Source organism: Bombus bifarius, unplaced genomic scaffold (assembly GCF_011952205.1).
Source record: "Bombus bifarius isolate JDL3187 unplaced genomic scaffold, Bbif_JDL3187 scf7180000010151_frag, whole genome shotgun sequence".
Classification (NCBI taxonomy): domain Eukaryota; kingdom Metazoa; phylum Arthropoda; class Insecta; order Hymenoptera; family Apidae; genus Bombus; species Bombus bifarius.
Genome location: NW_022885539.1, coordinates 1 through 21,530, shown reverse-complemented (window position 1 = coordinate 21,530; position 21,530 = coordinate 1). Strand labels below are relative to the sequence as shown.

The 21,530-nt window shown below is 45.4% G+C and overlaps 5 protein-coding genes across 5 annotated transcripts; 4 read left to right on the top strand and 1 right to left on the bottom strand.

Moving 5' to 3' along the window:
- The first annotated feature begins 3,858 nt into the window (after positions 1 to 3,858).
- Positions 3,859 to 4,602, top strand: LOC117216097. Its single transcript, XM_033462617.1, has one exon. It carries the CDS (start codon positions 3,859 to 3,861, stop codon positions 4,600 to 4,602), a length of 744 nt encoding a protein of 247 aa, XP_033318508.1.
- An 806-nt stretch (positions 4,603 to 5,408) lies between these two features.
- On the top strand, positions 5,409 to 7,664 carry LOC117216096. Its single transcript, XM_033462616.1, has 2 exons — positions 5,409 to 5,519; positions 5,769 to 7,664. Exons 1-2 carry the CDS (start codon positions 5,409 to 5,411, stop codon positions 7,662 to 7,664), a joined length of 2,007 nt encoding a protein of 668 aa, XP_033318507.1.
- A 1,622-nt stretch (positions 7,665 to 9,286) lies between these two features.
- On the bottom strand, positions 9,287 to 12,533 carry LOC117216095. The gene is made up of 3 exons (XM_033462615.1): positions 12,266 to 12,533; positions 9,533 to 11,296; positions 9,287 to 9,441 (listed from the first exon to the last, which is right to left on the bottom strand). The coding sequence occupies exons 1-3, from the start codon at positions 12,531 to 12,533 to the stop codon at positions 9,287 to 9,289; spliced, it is 2,187 nt and encodes a 728-aa protein (XP_033318506.1).
- A 5,762-nt stretch (positions 12,534 to 18,295) lies between these two features.
- On the top strand, positions 18,296 to 19,311 carry LOC117216094 (longitudinals lacking protein-like). Its single transcript, XM_033462613.1, has 3 exons — positions 18,296 to 18,462; positions 18,538 to 18,674; positions 19,254 to 19,311. Exons 1-3 carry the CDS (start codon positions 18,418 to 18,420, stop codon positions 19,309 to 19,311), a joined length of 240 nt encoding a protein of 79 aa, XP_033318504.1. The 5' UTR covers positions 18,296 to 18,417.
- Positions 19,312 to 19,916: 605 nt separating this feature from the next.
- Positions 19,917 to 20,369, top strand: LOC117216098. The gene has a single exon (XM_033462618.1). It carries the CDS (start codon positions 19,930 to 19,932, stop codon positions 20,335 to 20,337), a length of 408 nt encoding a protein of 135 aa, XP_033318509.1. The 5' UTR covers positions 19,917 to 19,929; the 3' UTR covers positions 20,338 to 20,369.
- The last annotated feature ends 1,161 nt before the right edge of the window (positions 20,370 to 21,530 follow it).

Here is a 21,530-nt window from a genome sequence, read left to right as displayed (position 1 = left end):
CAGCTACCTCGTCCGATTGATCCGAGCCTACCTCGACGACAGGTGGGTGTGTTACACCAGTAAGGAAGGAGAGGAAAAGCGATCCGTTGAGCGTGGTGTCCCGCAGGGCTCGGTGCTGGGCCCCATACTATGGAACGTTGCGTACGACGAGGTACTACGATGCCCGCTACCCCCAGGCGCGGCCATAGTATGCTATGCGGACGACACCCTAATCCTGGTCGAGGGTCGTGGCTGGCACGAGACGCTGCGCATTGGCGGAATCGCAACGGCCTGTGCGACCCGTGCCGTGGACGAACTGGGCCTGAGAGTCTCCCCTGCGAAGTCGGAGGCCACCTGGTTCTTTGACAGGAAGAGGCGAGGGACACCACCGCCCGGCCTATGCATAAACATGGCAGGTAAAACCGTCCGGGTGGGATCACAGATGAAGTATCTGGGACTCACCATCGACAGCCAGTGGACGTTCGAGCCACACTTCGACTCACTGATCCCGTAGGTGTCAGCGGCTGCCAATGCCCTGTGCGGCCCACTACCGAACATCGGCGGGGCCGGAGACGCGGTGCGCCGACTTTACGAGGGCGTCGTTCGGTCACGAGTGATGTACGGGGCCCCAGTATGGGCGGACGACCTGATGGAAAGCCGTCGCAGCATTCTGCTCCTGAGAAGACTGCACAGAATGACCGCCATCAGAATCATTAGGGGATACCGGACGGTGTCGCACGTGTGACATCAATCACATCTCAACCTACATCAGTGATAATACATCGACGGCCGACTCTCGAACACTTTTGGACACATCACCACCTTATCATCATAGCATACACCAAGACTGTGACGCACCTTAGTCCACATCAGAGATAGGATATGGACCCCCGACCTTTGGACACTTTTGGATACATCACCACCTTATCATCATAACATACACCAAGGCTGTGATGCACCTCAGTCCACATCAGAGATAGGATATGGACTCCTGACCTTCGGACACTTTCTACATCATAACCTACACCTAGCCCCTCAACATCCTAAAACCAAAACGTATATAAACCGAGACTTCACCCAGCTCGGGCAGTTCTTGTTCTTCTTCTAGTTGCTGTACTCATATAACCCCTTTTCTCCAGGTCGGTATTATTTTGTAAGTGTGAACATTTATAATAAAGTTTTATAAAGGAAAATAAGTAGTTGGGTTACGACTCAGCCTTCTTACTACCACACAAGTACCGACTTTACGTGACACACGCGTCGGCGTCCACCCTAGCCGCGTCCCCCCCGTGGGAGCTGCGGGCGCTGGCGCTCAAAAAGAGATACACCCGCCGGAGAGAATGGCCCCCGGGAGAAGACCCCACCGAGCAGGCGGCTTCAAACGACACAGGAACCGTCGAAGAGGACACATGGAACCTGTGGCGATCCCAACTGATCAACGGGAGAAGCGAACACCGAGGCGCGGATGCGGTCCTACCAAACGGGGAGGCATGGAGGAGCCGCCACGGCCTCCCACTCACATTCAGGATGACACAAGTACTCACCGGACACGGCGTGTTCGGCGAGTTCCTGAAGAGAAAACGGCGAGATACGACAGACATCTGCCACCACTGCGGAGAGGGCAGGGACACAGCGCAGCACACCCTGGAGCTCTGTCCGGCGTGGGAGCTGCTCCGCTACACCCTGCGGCACGCCGTAGGAGAAACGTTGGCCCCCTCAGCGATTGTGGAAGCGATGTTGAGAGGGTCACAGGAATACGAGACCGTCCGCCTCTTCTGCGAGCGAGTTATGCTCGCGAAGGAGCGAGCGGAAAGGGAGAGAAAGAAAAACTTTCAACCCTGCAGGATAAGACGATGGAGAAGGATGGCAGTCAGACGACCCAGAGCCGCCCCGCCTCCACCCCAACGGACTACGACCAGAAGAAGTGACAGCACTAGGGGCAACGACATCCCCCTAACGCCTACTCAATAGCCGGCTCGAACTAGAGAACGCGTGAAGTGGGTGCAACTGAAGTTAATTCATAAGAGAATCCTGGAGCATCCCTGTCATACGCGTCGGGTGGTCATCGTGGAGCTTTAGTTGGTAAGAGTCCGACACTACTGTGCTGTTACGCAGTTACTGGAACAGCGGAGTGTCCATGAGGATTTCTCCACGTAAAAAAAAAGAAAAAAAAATTTGTATGTGAGTTACTCTGGCTTATCAATATGCCCTGTTCAAAGTTGGCCAAGCTGAATACTGTCACAGGCCTCTATCTTCCTTAATAAGAGCTGTAGGGGATCGAACAATGAGACTACCAATATGAGACTACCAATGTGCCATTGCTTTGCCCGGAGCTTATATTCCTTACAATACCTCTTGATATTTCGAAGCAAAACAACAACATGGTTTGAAGCAAGTTCTAACACTTGTGCCGCTACAGAGCTTTTTAAGGCATGGATAAATTGAATGCACCTTTGTTGAGTCTAGATGATCCAGAATGGCGAACTACCGCAAGTAGAGCAACTAATCCAAATACTAGACATGCACATATACGTAATATGTTTAACATGGATAGGAAATTGTTATGAAATTTAACAATCATTGCAATAATTACATCGGTTGGGAAGTCGTATTACTAGATACTTATTGTAATATCCTAAAGTCATTCGAATTAGAAATCAGTTGAAAATAGAAAAACCGTGTACGTCGTGATTCTGTGGTTCGTTTACATTTAAGAGTGCCTACGTGACTAAAGGCACGTAGTTGGTAGTTCTTACATAGGTATGAGGGAAACGATAGACAACGTTAGAAGAAGGACGGTTTCGCTACGCAAGGCGAGTCGAAAAGTGTGCGTGTTGCGAGAATTAGAGCTAATTGACTCGTCGAAGAGTAGAGTCGTTAAAGGTATCGAGTCGTCGAAGAGTAGAGTTGTGAGAATTGATAGAGTTGTTAGAGAGAGAGAGTGTGTGTGTGTGTGTTAGATTCGTTGTGACGAGAGTGGTCAAATAACTGTAAAGTTATTTGATATAGATACGAGTATTGCATTTAGTTTCCGGTAAACAAATATCGTTTCCTGTCCAATTTATATATGTATATTCAATTTAGTATTAATAAGTTGCGAGTAATCGGGAAAAAATTTCTATCCTTATTTTCCGATATTACATTATTTTCACAGATTTCAATTCACTTATCCATTGATTGATATTAGGCCAAATGCGGAACTTCGCATCTTATTAGATTAACAAATAAAATGTATTGTTCCTGATAAATGGTATGCAGAATAGTATTGGAAATAAAAGACTGGTTTATATTACAGTTCAAGTGACTGATAGTAGGAAAGCAGTGATGGAAAGTGAGGCAACGTATTATAAAATTGAATCCCTCTTTATAGCATGTAGATAGTATTTTGAGTGTGGACGGAGGACAAAATTATGCCCTAGCCGGTCGACTTGCAACCATAAAGCGCGAACTCGATGAATACGAAACGTCTGGGAAGGCAAACAGAATCTTCCTAACATCTTGCCGCAGCTCGTTCGATGAACTTTGGAGGAGGATACTCGCGGTTCAAGAAGAGTTAGATGGGTTAGATGAGGGGGAAGATGCGCGTGTAGCTTCGTTATCGCAAGAGCATCGGGAGCTTGACATGCGGTTCCTAGGTCTCTTTGAGCAAATGTCAGCAACTAACCCGTCGACCCCTAACACCACCCCTACCTCCTCGTCCAAGTCCCAACCGGTGCAAAACTTACTGTCCGAGACTACGACAGCAAGGGGGTCGGACTAACAAACACATCTCCCCACAGCCCTCTGCATCATGATCTGTTGGCCACAGCACAGATCAAGGTTTTGAACAAACAGGCACAACCAATCCGAGCCCGAGCCTTACTCGACACTGGGACGAGCATGAACTTCATGACCGACAAGCTCGCGAATTCCCTCGGTATAAAACAAAGGAGATGTGCGATCCAGATCGGAGCCCTCGACAATTTGAGCACAACGGCAAAACGATACACCACGGCCACAATCACGTCGACGGACGGCAAGTATAAGAAAACATTGAGATTTCTTGTTATCCCGGCCATGTCGACTTTCATACCAAGCGAGCCCATCGACCCCTCGAGTCTGGGATTACCCAGAAATATTCAATTAGCCGATCCACAATTCCATTGCCCAGCCCCGATCGATGTCTTACTTAGTACCGGATCAACATTTGCGTCGCTGTGCATCGGGCAGGTCAATCTGGCGCAACCAGGCGAACCTGAACTACGTCTACAAAAAACACGGTTCGGCTGGGTAATCGGGGGGAGTCCAACGTCCCAAACCGCGATAAATACGTTCCACGCAACCACAACGGCTCTGCAAGAGGACCTCGCACGGTTTTGGGAGATCGACGAGGGACCGGCCACTACTCATCTTTCGGAATCTGAACGACTATGTGAAGAACATTTCCGAAACCATGTCCGACGAACCAAGGAAGGCAGATACATCGTTGCATTATCATTCAACGAAAAGCTTTCCTCACTAGGGTCATCGAAGGCCGCTGCAATGAGCAGGCTCGCCTCTCTTCATCGTCGATTCCAACGCGACAAACAATATGAAACCGCGTATAGTGCTGTGATCCAAGAATATTTAGACTTGGGTCAATGACGAAGATCAACACGGATCACGCCACCGGCTACGGATATTATTTACCACATCACGGCGTGATCAAGGAATCGAGCGACACCACCAAGCTCCGGGTTGTGTTCGACGGCTCAGCATCAAGTACCACGGGAGTGTCTCTAAACGACGCCCTTCATACGGACCCGAAATTACAAGAAGACCTGAGAAACATCCTATTGAGATTCCGGTCATTTCAATATGTCCTTACCGGCGACATCGAGAAAATGTACCGTCAATTCATCCTACGTCCAGAAGATCGTCCTTATCAAAAGATTCTGTGGCGTGCCGACAACGGAGAGATCGAAACATACCGACTCAACACCGTAACGTTCGGTCTATCCGCAGCCCCGTATCTGGCCATCCGATGTCTCAAACAGTTGGCAGAAGACGAGGGACCTTGATTTCCGAGAGCAGCGCAGATCCTGCGGCGAGACTTCTATGTCGACGATGCGTTGACCGGAGCCGATACGAAGGACGAAGCCTTATCAGTCAGGAATGATCTCACGAAATTACTTAAGCTAGCCGGTCTAAATATCCGCAAATGGGCATCAAACGATCGGGATCTGCTACGAGGGCTACCTGAAGAAGACACCAACCAGAAATTACATCTCGGTGAGTCATCCACTTTAAAAACACTCGGCGTCTTTTGGGATTCAGCCGACGATGCCATACTCTATTCGGTCAAGACGATCAGTGACACTTCCCGAGTCACAAAGCGATCAATCAGTTCAGTCATCGCACAAATCTATGATCCACTAGGATTGCTCGCGCCGGTAATCGTTCGAGCAAAAATGATTTTGCAACAAGTCTGGACATTGAAGGTAGATCGGGACGAATCCCTTCCGACAGACGTACACACAGAATGGATCAAATACCACACCCAATTGCCGTTGTTAAATGTGGTAAGGTTCCCTCGGAAGACCATCATTGAATCCGCAACGAAAATTGAGCTACGCGGATTCTGTGACGCTAGCGAAAGGGCATATGGGGCGTGCGTCTACGTGCGGACGACGGACCGAAAGAACAATATTTGGACTCGACTCCTCACGGCGCGGTCGAAGGTAGCGCCGCTCAAATCGCTTTCCATACCACGTCTCGAATTAAGCTCGAATTAACTTATTTTGACGTTCTTGATTTCGTCAATACGACAGGCCCTGGCGACCAAGATATCGCGGATAGTATACTGGACTGACTCCACCATCGTGCTCCATTGGATCAGGTCTTCGTCGCACACCTTGAAAACATTTGTGGCGAATCGAGTCGCTGAGATACAGACCAAGACCAATACCTCCGACTGGCGTCATGTGCCTACCGACGATAATCCAGCGGATCTCATCTCCCGAGGCCAGACGCCCAAGGAATTCCTATGTCCGTCCATTTGGAAAAACGATCCAAGGTGGCTCCTGCAAAGCGAAAACTATTGGCCGGTCTGGAGCCCGACACCGGTAGTCGACCTCCCGGAGCAAAAGAAGACGATCTGTCTGAGGACGAATATTAGCGACAACACACTCCTCCATCGTTACTCGTCTTGGCCAAGACTAATAAGAATCGTCGCCCGGTGTCTTCGATGGAGACATAAGCAACACCTATCTGCCCATCTCACCACAGACGAACTGACTGCAGCGCACAACAGACTAATAAAAATATTACAATCCAGTCGTTTCGCGCCTGAAATTCGGATCCTCCAGAAAAATCGAAGCGAGGATGTTGGAGGGAAACTACAGCCATTAAACCCCTTCCTCGACGAAGATGGGCTACTCCGGGTAAGAGGACGACTAACCAACTCCGCCATACCCTTCAGCCAAAAACACCCGATCATCCTACCGAAATCCCCGGTGACAGAGCTAATTATAGAGCAAGAGCACCGGAACAATCATCACACAGGGACACAAGCTACACTATACGCGGTGAGACTGCGCTATTGGCCGATCGACGGTCGTAGCCAGGTATGGCGCACTCTCAGAAGGTGCGTCCGATGCTGCAGAGCCAACCCTACACCAGTGGAATACTTGATGGGTGATTTGCCAGAGGCGCGTATTACCGAATCGCGGCCGTTCACGAACGTCGGAATCGACTACTGCGGCCCATTCTACATCAAGGAGAGGAGGGACCGCAACCGACGTAAAATCAAGACGTACGCCGCCATATTCGTTTGTCTGGCGACAAAGGCGGTCCACGTAGAGTTAGTCAGCGACCTAACCACCGACGCCTTCTTGGCCGCGCTACGCCGTTTCATCTCGCGGCGAGGATACTGCGCAACGATCCTCACCGACAACGGCACCAATTTCGTCGGGGCTAATCGGCAGCTGCAAGAACTCCGGACCCCATTGCAGTCCGACGACCACCAGGATAGGGTACAGAATTTTCTCGCCGACCGACAAATACAATGGCGTTTTAATCCTCCGAACTCACCACATTTTGGCGGCTTATGGGAAGCCGCGGTTAAAGCGTTCAAACGCCATCTCATCCGCGTGGTCGGCACGGAGCTCCTGACCTTTGAGCACCTCAACACCCTTGTGATCGAAATTGAAGCCATTCTCAATTCACGCCCACTGACTCCCATCTCATCCGATCCGAAAGATCCTCCTGTCCTCACTCCCGGACATTTTCTGATCGGTGACACACTAACCAGTTTACGGGAGCGTGATTTCAGGACAGTTCCATCAGGCCGGCTATCCAGTTGGCAGCGCATTCACCAGATTAAGCAGCACTGCTGGAGCAGATGGTATCGAGAATACCTAAATGAGCTAACCCGCCGCAACAAATGGGACAAGGGCAAACATAACATTCGTGAAGGCACCGTAGTAATCCTCAGGGAGGATAACGTACCCTCTATGCAGTGGCCTTTGGGCCGCGTAATCAAGATCCATCCAGGAGCCGACGGAATCATCCGGACCGCTACCGCGCAGGCGGCAACAAGCATCCTCGACTGCGGTGTCAAAAGACTGGTCCCCTTGCCCATCCACCCAGATCCAGACGAGGCCGAACGTCCACACGGAGCGAAGGAGGTCACCAACGACACACCTGACTCCACAGCCAGAATTTGATCGGTGCCCTCTCAACGGGGGGAGGATGTTACGCCGCCTAAAACATCTGCACGCCAGCCCGGGCGACCGGACAACAACCGACCTGCGTAACGTCACTTCGATCCTCAATATACTTAAGGACCCACCATAACTTTCATTTCCCTGTATTGTTTCGCCCTGTGTCTTCAACCCGTTTGTCTTGAAGAATTTCTAAAGCTTAAAAATATTCTCGAGACACAGTCGGTTTTTAGAGAGGTCCTTGGGTTTATTAGTCGCACTCAAAACACGGAGAAAGCGGGTATGCACCCATTAGGAAAATCCGAATAGCCCTGTAATAAAACAAGCTAGGTTTTTCTCACGCTCACAGTCATCTATCCACCACGATGGTTGTTTCGATCGTTCGCGGAGAGACGCGATCGCGAGATATCACGTCAACGAGAGTTGTAAGTTCCCGTTACGATTAAATAATCGACGCCACGAACTGATCGATTCCCTTATTTCGATTAGGATAATAAGGGTAGTTCAATGAATTCCACAGAATTAACACAAATAAATTAACGTTTATTTTAACAAATTATCAACTAGGAAGACATAAAGAGAACAACAAAAAGAAATGTAACTGCGTTTTGCTTGTTAAGTAATGCGCGATATAAGAGATGTGTTGACGGTTCGGCTTCTCGAAGAGTTCTGCTCGCCTTTCGATTTTTCCCGCTTTTTATGGAAGGCGACCCCCACTACGTTCGGACCACGCCACATTCTTTTACGCGAGGTAAAATAACGGCCACGAATCGACGTTTCTGGAGGTCGCCCTGCTTAATGAACCATGCGCTTGCCACTACAATGTTTGTTTGCCGGGCAGCCGCGACGATCCATCTGCGACATTATAGTGCCGCGAACGACAGTTAAGAATATGATCTATGGTAAGCCGCATGGCGTAACATTCTCCCCCCGTTGAGAGGGTACCGATCAAGTTAGGTTGAAGTTCCCATCTTAGTTCGTCTCGGTGGCTAGTTGTTCGGGTTTCTCTAAATCGGGTTGAATTGGCAGTGGGACAAGCCTTTTGACGGCCCGATCCAAAACGCTCTTTGCCGTCTGAACTGTAGCTGTCCGGATGACACCATCGGCGCCTGGATGAACCTTGATAACTCGGCCCAGAGGCCAATGCATGGAGGGAACGTTGTCCTCTCTGAGGATGACGATTGTGCCCTTTTGGATGCCGTGTCCACCCTTGCTCCACTTATTGCGGTTGGTTAGCTCGTTCAAATACTCCTTATGCCAGCGGTTCCAAAAATGCTGTTTAAGCTGTTGGATATGCTGCCATCTGGAGAGTCGGTTCGATGGAACGTCTCTGAAATCTCGATCACGTAAGCACATTAGTGAATCGCCAATGAGGAAATGTCCGGGAGTGAGGACTAGGAGATCATTTGGATCGGTGGAGATAAGAGTTAGCGGGCGGGAATTGAGGACTGCTTCTATTTCTATGATAAGAGTATTCAATTGTTCAGAGGTGAGTAACTCGTTGCCGGCTACACGACTGAGGTGGCGTTTAAATGACTTCAGCGCTGCTTCCCATAGCCCACCGAAATGCGGTGAATGAGGGGGAATGAAGCGCCATTCGATTTGTTTGTCGGCTAAAAATGCGGTTACTTTTTCTTTGTGATCGTCCGATTGTAATAAATCATGAAGCTCTCGTAATTCGTTGCTTGCTCCTCTGAAGTTGGTGCCGTTATCAGAATGGATGGTGGAGCAATACCCTCGTCGAGCGATAAATCTGCGAAGAGCGGCGATGAAGGCTTCGCTAGTGAGATCGTCAACAAGCTCGATGTGTACCGCTTTAATTGCTAGGCATACGAAAATGGCTACGTATACCTTTATCTGACGACGGTTACGATCTCGTTTTTCTTTGATGTGGAACGGCCCGCAGTAATCGACGCCGACGTTTGTGAATGGGCGAGATTCCGTTACTCGCGCCTCCGGCAGATTACCCATCACGTATTCTACCGGCGGTGGTTGAGCGCGGCAGCAGCGGACGCAGCCTTTGATCGCCCGCCATACTTGACTTCGACCGTCGACGGGCCAGTATCTTTGTCTTACTGCGTATAATGTAGCCTGCGTTCCGGAGTGCATGTGGATCTTGTGCTCGTGTTCTATGATGCGTGTTGTAACGGATGACTTAGGTAATACTATGGGATGTTTCTGGGCGAAGGTCATCGACGAATGACTGAGTCGACCCCCGACTCGCAATATTCCTTCCTTGTCTATGAATGGATTGAGTCGCGTGAGCTTACCCTTTATCGCCGCGTTCCGATCTTTTTGGAGTGTACGAATTTCCTCGGAGAGATGGATGTTTTGCAACAATTTTATCAGCTTATTGTGCGTTATGCGTAATTCGGTAACGGTTAGGGGTGCCGCTCGGTTCTTTTTCTGTTTCCAACGGAGGCAACGAGCTATGATTCGTATCAACTTGGGCCAGGATGAATACCTTTGCAACAAACTGTAATCGGAGGGGTTTGCGGACAGACAAATCGCCCCTTTCTGCTCCGGTAGTTCAATTTGCGGTGTTAGATCCCATGTCGGCCAATAGCCTTCCGACTGGTAGAGCCATGCAGGACCGTGCTGCCAGATGGTTGGGCGCAGAAACTCTTCGGGTGTTTGGCCGCGTGATATTAAGTCCGCGGGATTGTCGTCGGTAGGAACGTGGCGCCAATCGCGGATGCTGGTTTTTGTTTGAATTTCGGAGACTCTGTTAGCGACGAATGTTTTAAGGGTGTGAGGTGATGTATTGAGCCAATGGAGGACGATAGTGGAATCGGTCCAATAGATAGTTCGAGTAATTTTATGTGATAGGGCTTGTTGTACTGTCGACATCAGGGACGTAAGAAGGAGTGCTCCGCTCAGCTCGAGCCGAGGAATGGTCTGGCACTTGAGGGGGGCGACTTTCGATTTTGCGGTTAAAAGTTGGGTCCAAACACGGCCGTTGGTGTTAAGGGTTCGGAGATAAACACAGGCTCCGTAAGCCTTTTCGCTGGCATCGCAGAAACCATGCAGTTCAATTTCTATTGCGGACTCGATTATTGCCTTGCGTGGGAACCTGACGTTGTTTAATAAGGGTAATTGGGCATAGTACCTTTCCCACTCTATATGTAACTCGATCGGAAGTGATTCATCCCAATCGATTTTCGACGACCATATTCGTTGAAGTAGCATCTTGGCCCGAACAATCACCGGTGCGAGCAGACCGAGCGGATCGTAAATTTTTGCAATCTCCGAGCTGATGATTCGTTTCGTGACTCGGGAGGGCGTGGGTTTGACTTCGACCGAGTAAAGAATAGAGTCGTCGGATGAATTCCAAAACACCCCCAGCGTCTTCAAGGTTTGCGAGTCGCCCAAAAAATGTTGGTGATTTGTTTCTTCTAAGGAAAGTCCGTGTAATAAGTCATTATCGTTTGACGCCCATTTTCGTATGTTTAAGCCGGCCAGTTGAAGTAAATTGGTGAGTTCTGTTCTGAGCGTGAGGGCTTCGTCCTTCGTTTCAGCTCCGGTGAGAGCGTCGTCGACGTAGAAATCCCGCTGCAGTACCTGTGCTGCACGTGGAAATCGATGTCCTTCGTCCTCTGCCAGTTGCTTGAGGCACCGAATAGCTAGATACGGTGCTGCGGATAAACCGAACGTTACAGTGTTAAGCTCATATGTTTCTGTTTCTCCACTCGCGCTGCGCCATAATATCCTTTGATATTTCCGATCCTCTGGTCGTACGAGGAATTGCCGATACATTTTCTCGATGTCGCCAGTGAGTACGTATTGATGAGCGCGGAATCTAATTAATATACAAAATAAATCTTCCTGTAACTTGGGTCCTGTGTGAAGTGTATCGTTTAGGGAGGTTCCCGTAGTGCTTGGTGCCGATCCGTCGAAAACTACACGGAGTTTGGTGGTTTGACTCGATGCTTTGGTCACGCCATGATGGGGTAAATATTATCCGTTGTCGTCGGAGTGGTTGTCATTGACCTTCGTCATGTGTCCCAACGCCAGGTATTCCTGTATTACCGTTCGATATTCTGATTCGAAGCGTTTGTCGTGCTGGAATCGGCGATTGAGTGAGGCGAGTCGTTTACTCGCCAGCGTTTTAGAGGATCCGAGTGACTGAAGCTGATCGTTCAAAGGTAGAGCGACGATGTATCGTCCTTCGCTGGTGCGTCGGGTGTGGGCTTGGAAGTGTTCTTCGCATCGTCGATCTGCCTCTGAGATATGTTTAATTGAGGGTCCTTCATCGATTTCCCAAAACCGCGCGAGGTCTGCTTGTAAGGTCGTCGTGGATGTGTGAAATATGTTTGTCGCGGTTTGGGAAGTTGGACTCCCCCCGATTACCCATCCGAATCGCGTCTTTTACAGACGCAGTCCAGGCTCGTCTGGCTGCGTGAGGTTGACTTGTCCCACACACATCGACGCGAGTGTTGAACCTGAGCTTAGTAGTACATCTATCGGAGCTGGTAAATGAAATCGTGGATCGGCCAATTTGAGATTTTTTGGTATCTCAAGTGTCGAACGATCGATGGGTTCGCTGGGAATGAAGGTTGATATGGTTGGAATGACAAGGAACGTTAATGTCCGCGTGTATGTACCGTCAGTGGAAGTGATCGTGGTCGTGATGTGTCGCTTAGAAGTCGTTGTCAAGGTATCTAGAGCTCCGATCGGGACCGAACATTTGTTTTGCCTTATCTTTAGCGATTTTGCTAATTCCTCGGTAATGAAATTCATACTGGATCCGGTGTCGAGCAACGCTCGACGACGGATTGGTTGCTGTTTATCATTCAAAATGTTAATCTGCGCTGTGATGACTAGATCATTGGACAGTAATTCGGATGCTATTGGTCTGATATGTTCGGTCATCAACGGAGTCGTCGATCGTCGGCGTCATTGGTTGTGTGTTCGTTTGTCACTGGGCGGTGGACTTGGAGACGCGGCTGTTCGTGGTGTTTCCGATCTGTGGTCTGTTGTGTGCTTTTTGCGACGAGTGGGTGATACGTAGGGCGGCAAAGAAGGTGTTGTGGATCGGCTATTTGATGGGGAAGATTTCGGGCTGGACGTGCTGGAACGAGACCCTGAATGGCGTTTTGTCCTATGCAGCATTGTATGATGTCGTTCTCCGCATACGCGACATGATCTTGCGAAACAATGCTTCGTTGTGTGCCCTTTCTCGAGGCAGTTGAGGCATAGTGATGCTCTTTTGACCTCCCGAATGCGTTCGCGAAGGGATTTGGTTTTGAAGGTGTCACATCTCCAAATGGGGTGTGGTCCTTGACAGGTGGGGCATGTTGGAGTAACCTATGTCGCCGTAAGTGCATGCCCTCGTGATGCGCGTTGACGGACCGGAGTAGTTTGTTCCGGTGATTCTCTTGTTTGTCTGACCCTGGTGATCGGTCTGGAGCTTCGTGCTAATCTCTCTAGGAAGTTTAGTAAATGAATGTACGGAGGCACCTCGTTATTGGGCAGCGTCATTTCCCATTGCTTTTGGATACTTAGTGGTATTTTCGAGAGGATGAGGCTGTTGAGCGTAGCACTGGTATCGAGGTAGGATTCTCCTAATTTGTTCAATGCATATATGTGTTGTTTAAATGTGTGGACTAAGCGCCTTAATTCCGTTGGAGATTCCTTGGTTATCCTTGGATAATCAATTATTGCCATGCAGTGACTGAAAGCTGTGTATCGTGTACATTCAAAACTCTCCTTGAGAACGGCTATAGCCTGACTGTAGTTTACATTACTAAGGGGTAACGCGTTTAAACAATCGGCTGCTTCTCCTTGCAGGGCGGACTGCAGGTAATGGAATTTTTGTATGTCAGTGAGACTAGGATTTTTATCGCTTGTGGAGGAAAAGGTATCATAAAACGTGTTCCATTTTTCTAAGCTTCCGTCAAAAGTAGGGAGCCGAAGATCTGGTAATTTAATGGATATCGGATTTAAACTTGCGGATGATGCACAGGTTGGAAGGTTTATGGATGTCGACGGCGAAGCTGTTTGCGCGTTCCTCAGAAGATTTTGTAGCCTTGTGTCTACCGCGACGTACTGGTCCCTTATTTCGAAGCCGCGTGCTTGTTCCTCCTCGTCTAATACTTCTAATTCGAGTTGGATCGCTTCGAATTGACTCGCAACTTCGGTCAGTTGTTTCTCGTAATTCGTTAATAAGGAGTTTTGCTGACTGTCGGATTGCTCGTACTCGTCCAGTCGGTTCGATAAGTATGTGAATCGGCCGCTACAATAGCCTCGTCTCCGACGCAGGGAGATGAGTTGGTCTTCGCTCGTCATCGTTGCCGAGGATAGGAGATGGTCGAAATAAGGAACGAGCTTACCTTACTGTCGTGCTGCGTGAGGTCGCGTGTATGTTTGGTGAGGAACGCCTTGTTCCTTCCCGACGGCCACTCGTTCGGTTGTATTGTTAAGTTGTGAAATTCGTTGCGTTGATGATTGTCCAGCTGCGACGGAAGGCTGCGTGGTTGCGTTCCCTTGCCAATGGGATGTGTTTCTTCGAAGATGACGCGCCTGACGTCACTGGTTTCGCTGTGGTGGAAGCTCCTGCTCCCGCTGCTGGTTTTGATAAAGTCACGTGGCACTGTGTGGTCACTGGTAAGTGCACTCTTCACTGGCACGTGATCCGGCTCGAAGGACCAAAATGTTTCGATCGTTCGCGGAGAGATGCGATCGCGAGATATCACGTCAACGAGAGTTGTAAGTTCCCGTTACGATTAAATAATCGACGCCACGAACTGATCGATTCCCTTATTTCGATTAGGATAATAAGGGTAGTTCAATGAATTCCACAGAATTAACACAAATAAATTAACGTTTATTTTAACAAATTATCAACTAGGAAGACATAAAGAGAACAACAAAAAGAAATGTAACTGCGTTTTGCTTGTTAAGTAATGCGCGATATAAGAGATGTGTTGACGGTTCGGCTTCTCGAAGAGTTCTGCTCGCCTTTCGATTTTTCCCGCTTTTTATGGAAGGCGACCCCCACTACGTTCGGACCACGCCACATTCTTTTACGCGAGGTAAAATAACGGCCACGAATCGACGTTTCTGGAGGTCGCGCTGCTTAATGAACCATGCGCTTGCCACTACAATGTTTGTTTGCCGGGCAGCCGCGACGATCCGTCTGCGACATTATAGTGCCGCGATCGACAGTTAAGAATATGATCTATGGTAAGCCGCATGGCGTAACAATGGTAGAAGACTCCCTACTCATCCCTTCGAGCAGTAGTGCAGGTCATGACCAATCGACACCGCGGTTCGTAACCCTCACTTTTCCTAACGAAAGTGGGAACAACGAATCCGCGTTCTTTAGGCACAGGGGCACACCCACACCGAACTTTTCTTCCGTATTAGAAAAAGAGCGACAGACAGTCTAAAAACTAACGCCTAACGCGGCAGTCTACACATAGCGCGAGAGTCGCATACTTCACGCAAATCTTTTGTCGGTTCTCGGTGTTGTCGAACATACATCTTCTCTCCTAAATATATTATAGTGCTAAGTCCATTAATACATTAATTTCCATTATAAGAGCCCTGCTCTAGCGTACATATCTATCGCATCTTCGTGCGACAAGTTGTTAACTATTTATTTCTCTACGTCAGTGTAATCTAAGTGTTGGAAATATATAATTTATAATTCTGTGAATCACAGTGTTATACAAACTCAATCACCCCAATTATCTCAACGGAAATCAGGGGATCGATCAATTCGTGGTGTCGATTGTTATAATCGTAGCTACCGTAATAAATCGTAATAGATTTACGACCCCCGTTGACGTCTCTCCGCACGATTACGTCTCCCCGCAATTGGTCGAAATTTACATGAGGAACGTATTATAAAATTGAATCCCTAATTATGGCATGTAGATAGTATTTTGAGTGTGGACGGAGGACAAAATTATGCACATTCCTTTTTCAATTCCAAGGAAAAACATCATCGATGAGTCAGTTGTCAAAACACGATGGAAATTGCTCATTGTTAATTGAACAAGTTGGATATAATTACACAAGCTAAAGATTTAACTTGAAATTTGTTTGAAGAAATTTATTTTTGCTTATACCTGATGTCAGGCGCGGTATTAAGTATTATGCTTTTATAACTATTGTTTTAAATATTTTTGTGTTGAAATATTGTCGTTTGGGTGTCTGTTTTGTACTGCAGGAGTACCCGAAATAATTATACTCGTCATGTACAGCTAAACAACTACAGGCAGTTGATCCTATTCCTGGAACGCGTTGGATTCGTGTTTACATGGTACGTTGATTGGAATCACTTAGAGACGGATTACTGGGGGTGTGAGTAATTATGTTTCAGCCAGGCTTGGATAGAGAACGCGATTAATCGACGTTTAAAGGTCCGCTTAAAATACACATGCTCTGGTAGTTTCTAATTTGATCGTTATAGATGTCGTATACTTTCTGCTAAATCCGTTTTTGGGAGACATTAAGATGAAAAAGGTCATATTTTTAAAGAGGGGGAGAGAGGTGGTATGCTTTGGATAAAGGTAACAATTTTATATGAAGGATGATTATTGTAAACATTGAATATAATTGGGGAAAATTGAGAAACTGGTGTAACTTGTTGTATTATGAGCTACAGGCCTGGTGCTGTGTCTATCTCTTATCACTTTAATACAATGGATGAGACATTTGTATGGCCTTTTTTGATAATGGAAAACGTGTTCGTGCTGTATGTATTCAATAACAGGAAATGGTTCTGCAATTTCAGTAATTCAAAGTACTTGCAGTATAATGATAAGTGTAAATTCGACCAATTGCGGGGAGACGTAATCGCGAGGAGAGACGTCAACGGGGGTCGTAAATCCCCGTTACGATTGTAGCAATCGACACCACGAATTGATCGATCCCCTGATTTCCGTTGAGATAATAAGGGGTGATTGAGTTTGTATAACACTGTGATTCACAGAGTTATAAATTATATATTACCAACACTTAGAGTACACTGACGCAGAGAAATAAATAGTTAACAACTTGTCGCACGACGATGCGATAGATATGTGCGCTAGAGCAGGGCTCTTATACTGGAAATTAGTGTATTAATGGACTTAGCACTATGATGTATTTAGGAGAGAAGATGTATGTTCGACCACACCGAGAACCGACAAAGATTTGCGGGAAGTGTGCGACTCTCGCGCTATGTGTAGACTGCCGCGTTAGGCGTTAGTTTTTAGACTGACTGTCGCTCTTTTTTTAATACGGAAGAAAAGTTCGGTGTGGGTGTGCCCCTGTGCCTAAAGAACGCGGATTCGTTGTTCCCACTTTCGTTAGGAAAAGTGAGGGTAACGAACCGAGGTGTCGATTGGTCATGACCTGCATTACTGCTCGAAGGGATGAGTAGGGAGTCTCCTACCATCGTGGTGGAGAGATGACTGTGTGCGTGAGAAAAACCTAGCTTGTTTTATTACAGGGCTATTCGGATTTTCCTAATGGATGCATACCCGCTTTCTCCGTGTTTTAAGTGCGACTAATAAACCCAAGGACCTCTCTAAAAACCGACTGTGTTTCGAGAATATTTTTAAGCTTTAGAAATTCTTCAAGACAAACGGATTGAAGACACATGGCGAAACAATACAGGGAAGTGAAAGTTATGGTGGGTCCTTAGGTTTATTGAGGGTCGAAGTGACGTTACGCAGGTCGGTTGTTGTCCGGTCGCGCGGGCTGGCGTGCAGATGTTTTAGGCGGCGTAACAATAAGCATAATACAATATAAATTTGCATTTCATCCGGCTACTGAAGGAAATACTTGTTTGACAATGGAACAGATCATTGCTAAGAAAGGAAGAAACCAACAGATTGTGTATCTATAATCTATTCTAAATTAAGATCATCGTTTCACGTTTAATATTTTAGATCTGCAAAAGGTGATTGACATTTCATTGTGATGACTGTATACATTCAAGTTATATTTGTCCTTGCTACTTTTTGTTATTTGTGAAAGTATGTAGGATGTATAATAGACAAATATAGGGAGGATACAAATAGTCTTAACTCTTCTGCAGAAGGAGAAAGAAAAATAAAGGGTGATAAGGAAATGCATACCATACCATACAAATAATTTCAATATAAAGTCATTTGAAGCATGCTAATGAAAGCATGGTAAGCATGGTAGTGTTAAATTCTTAGAAATATGTAATACCCAAATATGAAATTTGTATTATTTAAGTGTTTCAATATGTTGGGTATTCCTGAGTGGACACTTATAATTTTTGCTTTAGGAAGTTGAAGAAAATTACATTTATGACGTGAATTTTGTAATAAGCCTCCTGCTCTATGGGAAAGCCATATTGTGAAAGCCATCTAAACATGTATGTATTGTTTAAATATTATTGCTTTTATTATACTCATCAAAAAAGAAATAATGTGATGTTAATACAATGAGTCATAAAATGTTCAAATGCGTTGCGTCAAAATTTTTATGACAATTTTTATATTTATAAAAGTTTTGTCTTGTTTTAATTACATAAGTACATGATAGTTGTAACAAATTTTTGTTCCATCAGTTTTCCGGCAGGTAAGAATCAAAATATACTCATTGAAGTCAAATGTTTTTCAAATTCAAAATTGCAAATTTAATATAATTGTTTTACGGATTCAACAGTTTTCTCTTAGGTGGAATAATTACTTAAAACATATTACTTGTGCTTTTGATACGCTGAGAACAGAAGAAGATCTCGTTGATGTAACTTTAAGCTGCGAAGGAAAAAGGAATAAGAGCAGACAAAATGCTATTATCTGCATGTAGTACATATTTTAGAGATTTATTTAAGGTAGAGTGAAATTAAGAATTTAATAATTTATTACTGTTAACATATATTTTATAAATGATACTTATTCTATTTTAGGAAAATCCATGTCAGCATCCTGTTATAATATCTCGTGATGTAAAATTCGATGATTTGGTTGCATTGGTTGATTTTATGTATCACGGTGAAGTAAATGTGGTTCGGGAACAATTATCTAGTTTTTTAACAACTGCTGAACTGCTTGCTGTTCAGGGCCTTGCCGATGGTACAGGAAAAGATAATGATAGTTTAGTAGAGGTATGTTTTTCAAAATTGTTAAATATGATTAGATATTTTCTGCTTAAATTAAAATAATACACTTGTATCACATTAAACTGTGTTTCAGGATGACATTTTTATATCAACGTTATTGTTTTTGTATTCGTAATGACGCAATTTTATTTGATACTAGTGCTTCAAAAAAATAATTAAAAGTCAATAGATCTTGTTCATATATTTGATTTGAATGTAATTTAATATATTAATATTTTTACAAGATTTATGTTCCATATACAGGGTGGTTGGTAACAGGCGGTACAAGCGGACAGGGGGTGGTTCTACGCGAAAAAAGAAGTCGAAAATATACAATAAAAATTTTTCGTTTGAGGCTTTGTTTTCGAGAAAATCGACTTTGAATTTTCGCTCGGTACGCGTGCACTTTATCACATCTCGTTATAACGGATTTCACTGTAGATAGTTGTCCCGATGGAAAAATAAAAAAAAAAAAATTTTTTTTAAATTTTTATTCCATATTTTCGACTTCCTTTTTCGCGTAGGATCACCCCCTTACCGCTTGTATCGGCTGTTACAACCACCCTGTATACATTTATTTAGTTACTATTCTCTGCTTATTTCATACGAATTTCATAGTCTACAGCCTACTTTATTTATTATGTATGTAACTTAAAATCATTGGAATAATGATTTTTGCATTAACATTAATGTACGTGCCAAATAATACGTGTACCGGAAATGACGTTTACAAAATGGGGTACGCGGTTGGTTAGAATTAACCGCAGTACATCTTCATACGCTATTGATTATTTCCTGTAAATGAAGAATTTTAATATAATGTACAAAATATATAAAATTTAGCATGAAAATTGTCGCACATATATTTAAAAATTAATTGGATTAAAGTATTTTTCAAAAATTCTAAGAATGTAAGGTCGACGTAAGATTTTACACAGAACTAGTTTCCATTTTCGCGCGTAAGACTACGTCATAAAGACAGGGGTGGGGGTATAGAAAGTGGACTTTAGACGAGCAGCGTAGGCTTCCCTCAGTCATCTTACGACTGTGCTGTGAGAAAGGTGTTTTGCTCAGTGGTTTCAAATCCTTTGTGTGCAGTTGTGTGAATCTCTTCTGTTTTGTTCTACGACAAACACGAGCCGGATACAGGTTAGTATACTTTTTACTTATTCAATAATTAGGTGAAATAGTTAAGAAAGCATGACGAAGACAAAGGAGAGACTTCCAAAACCGAACGCCGACAAGCAAAGTGAAACTGAACGGTTAGTAACTTGGATTAACAAAGTTCGCCGCAAACAATCAAAGTGTCGCCGAAACCGCAGACGCGATTTACGGATTGAAGCAGTGCTGACGTGCGCTCTTTCCAAAGCTGAAGATGATTTACGCATCCGGCGATTATCAACAGCCTCAAAATGGGAGGATCTTAAAAAACAATGCTTGAAGAAGGTAAATTATACAAATTATGAACTCTACAATGGTGAAGACACGGAAAATCCGGGATCGTCTCAACAGAATCCCCAGGAAGAAGAGTCATCGTGTCCTGAATTGAGCAGTTTAGACGATTTCATGTCTAAGTTGGCAGAAATAAAAGTACCGTTACAACGCTGAGGTAGCGGGAAAAATGCAAGCGATTAGGTTTGGAAGACCTAACTGTGACTACTTTGACAAGAGGATTTCTCGCAACGTTTTATCTACCAAATGCGTAGAGATTTCAACAACTATATGAAATCTCGAGCGATTATGGAGCACCGTGTGTTACGTCGGTGCTGCAGGAATAGAAATCGCATTACTATCTTGATGTATATATGTATATTTTTTGTTTGCAGTCTCACCGTTCGAGATGGCATTGGGACAAGCGGAGGGAGTTGGTGTTTGCAACGATGCTGAAGCGTACTGCACGCTCGAGGACCGCATGTTCTCCAGTCTCTGCGCCTTTCATTGGTTTGGTTTATATATTATATTATATGTATTGGTTTGGTAATATACGTAATAATGAGCGTTCGAGGTATGTTCGAAGAGTGTTTGATCCGATATTTTTTATTTTCAGAAATATATACTTTGTATGTTTTTTAGTTTGAAGAAAATTTGTATAGTACATTTTAGCTTGTAGATTTAGTAGTATCGTTTCTAATATTCGCTCCATTATACTGTACGTCAAGATTTTGTATATTTGCTTAATGTTGATTAACAGTTTTGTAGACTTTAAGAAATGAAATGAAATTAATAAAATTTTGAAAATGTTTACAGTTTTTCTGCAATCTTCTAGTTCATATTAATGGCAAAAATGCTTTTCTGCCCCGCATACTACACATAACGAAATTCTGTCGCAGGCAAGAGACCCGTACATGTACCCAGGCTGTTGGCCGTCATCGGCAACATTATTTGGCCTGTCTCTGTATGAGATAAGGAACGACGAGAGAGGATTGGTACGGCATAAAGAAGGGGGGAAATGTCTTTCTTTTCAGAAAATCGTGCATGAAGTTTTCTGGCTGATGAATGGGTTGCACCATGATCAAGTTGTAGATAAACGTCTCATCACTCCGCGCTTCCGTATCTTGAACATCCAAGCATCAACTAATTCGAAAATCGTTTGACACGCGATACTCATAGGCTTATTGTGACGAACTACAGCGAATTGTAGCAAATCTTATTTGGTGGGCTCTAATACCTTTTGTACGTTATCTGTGCTAATGTGTCTTCTCATGTCCCGAAAAGTGTTTTCATAGCTTGTACCACCAGGTTGTATGCGAGTTGTCGAAGCACACAAGACAAGCCTCCACTGAATATCAATAAGGAGAGAC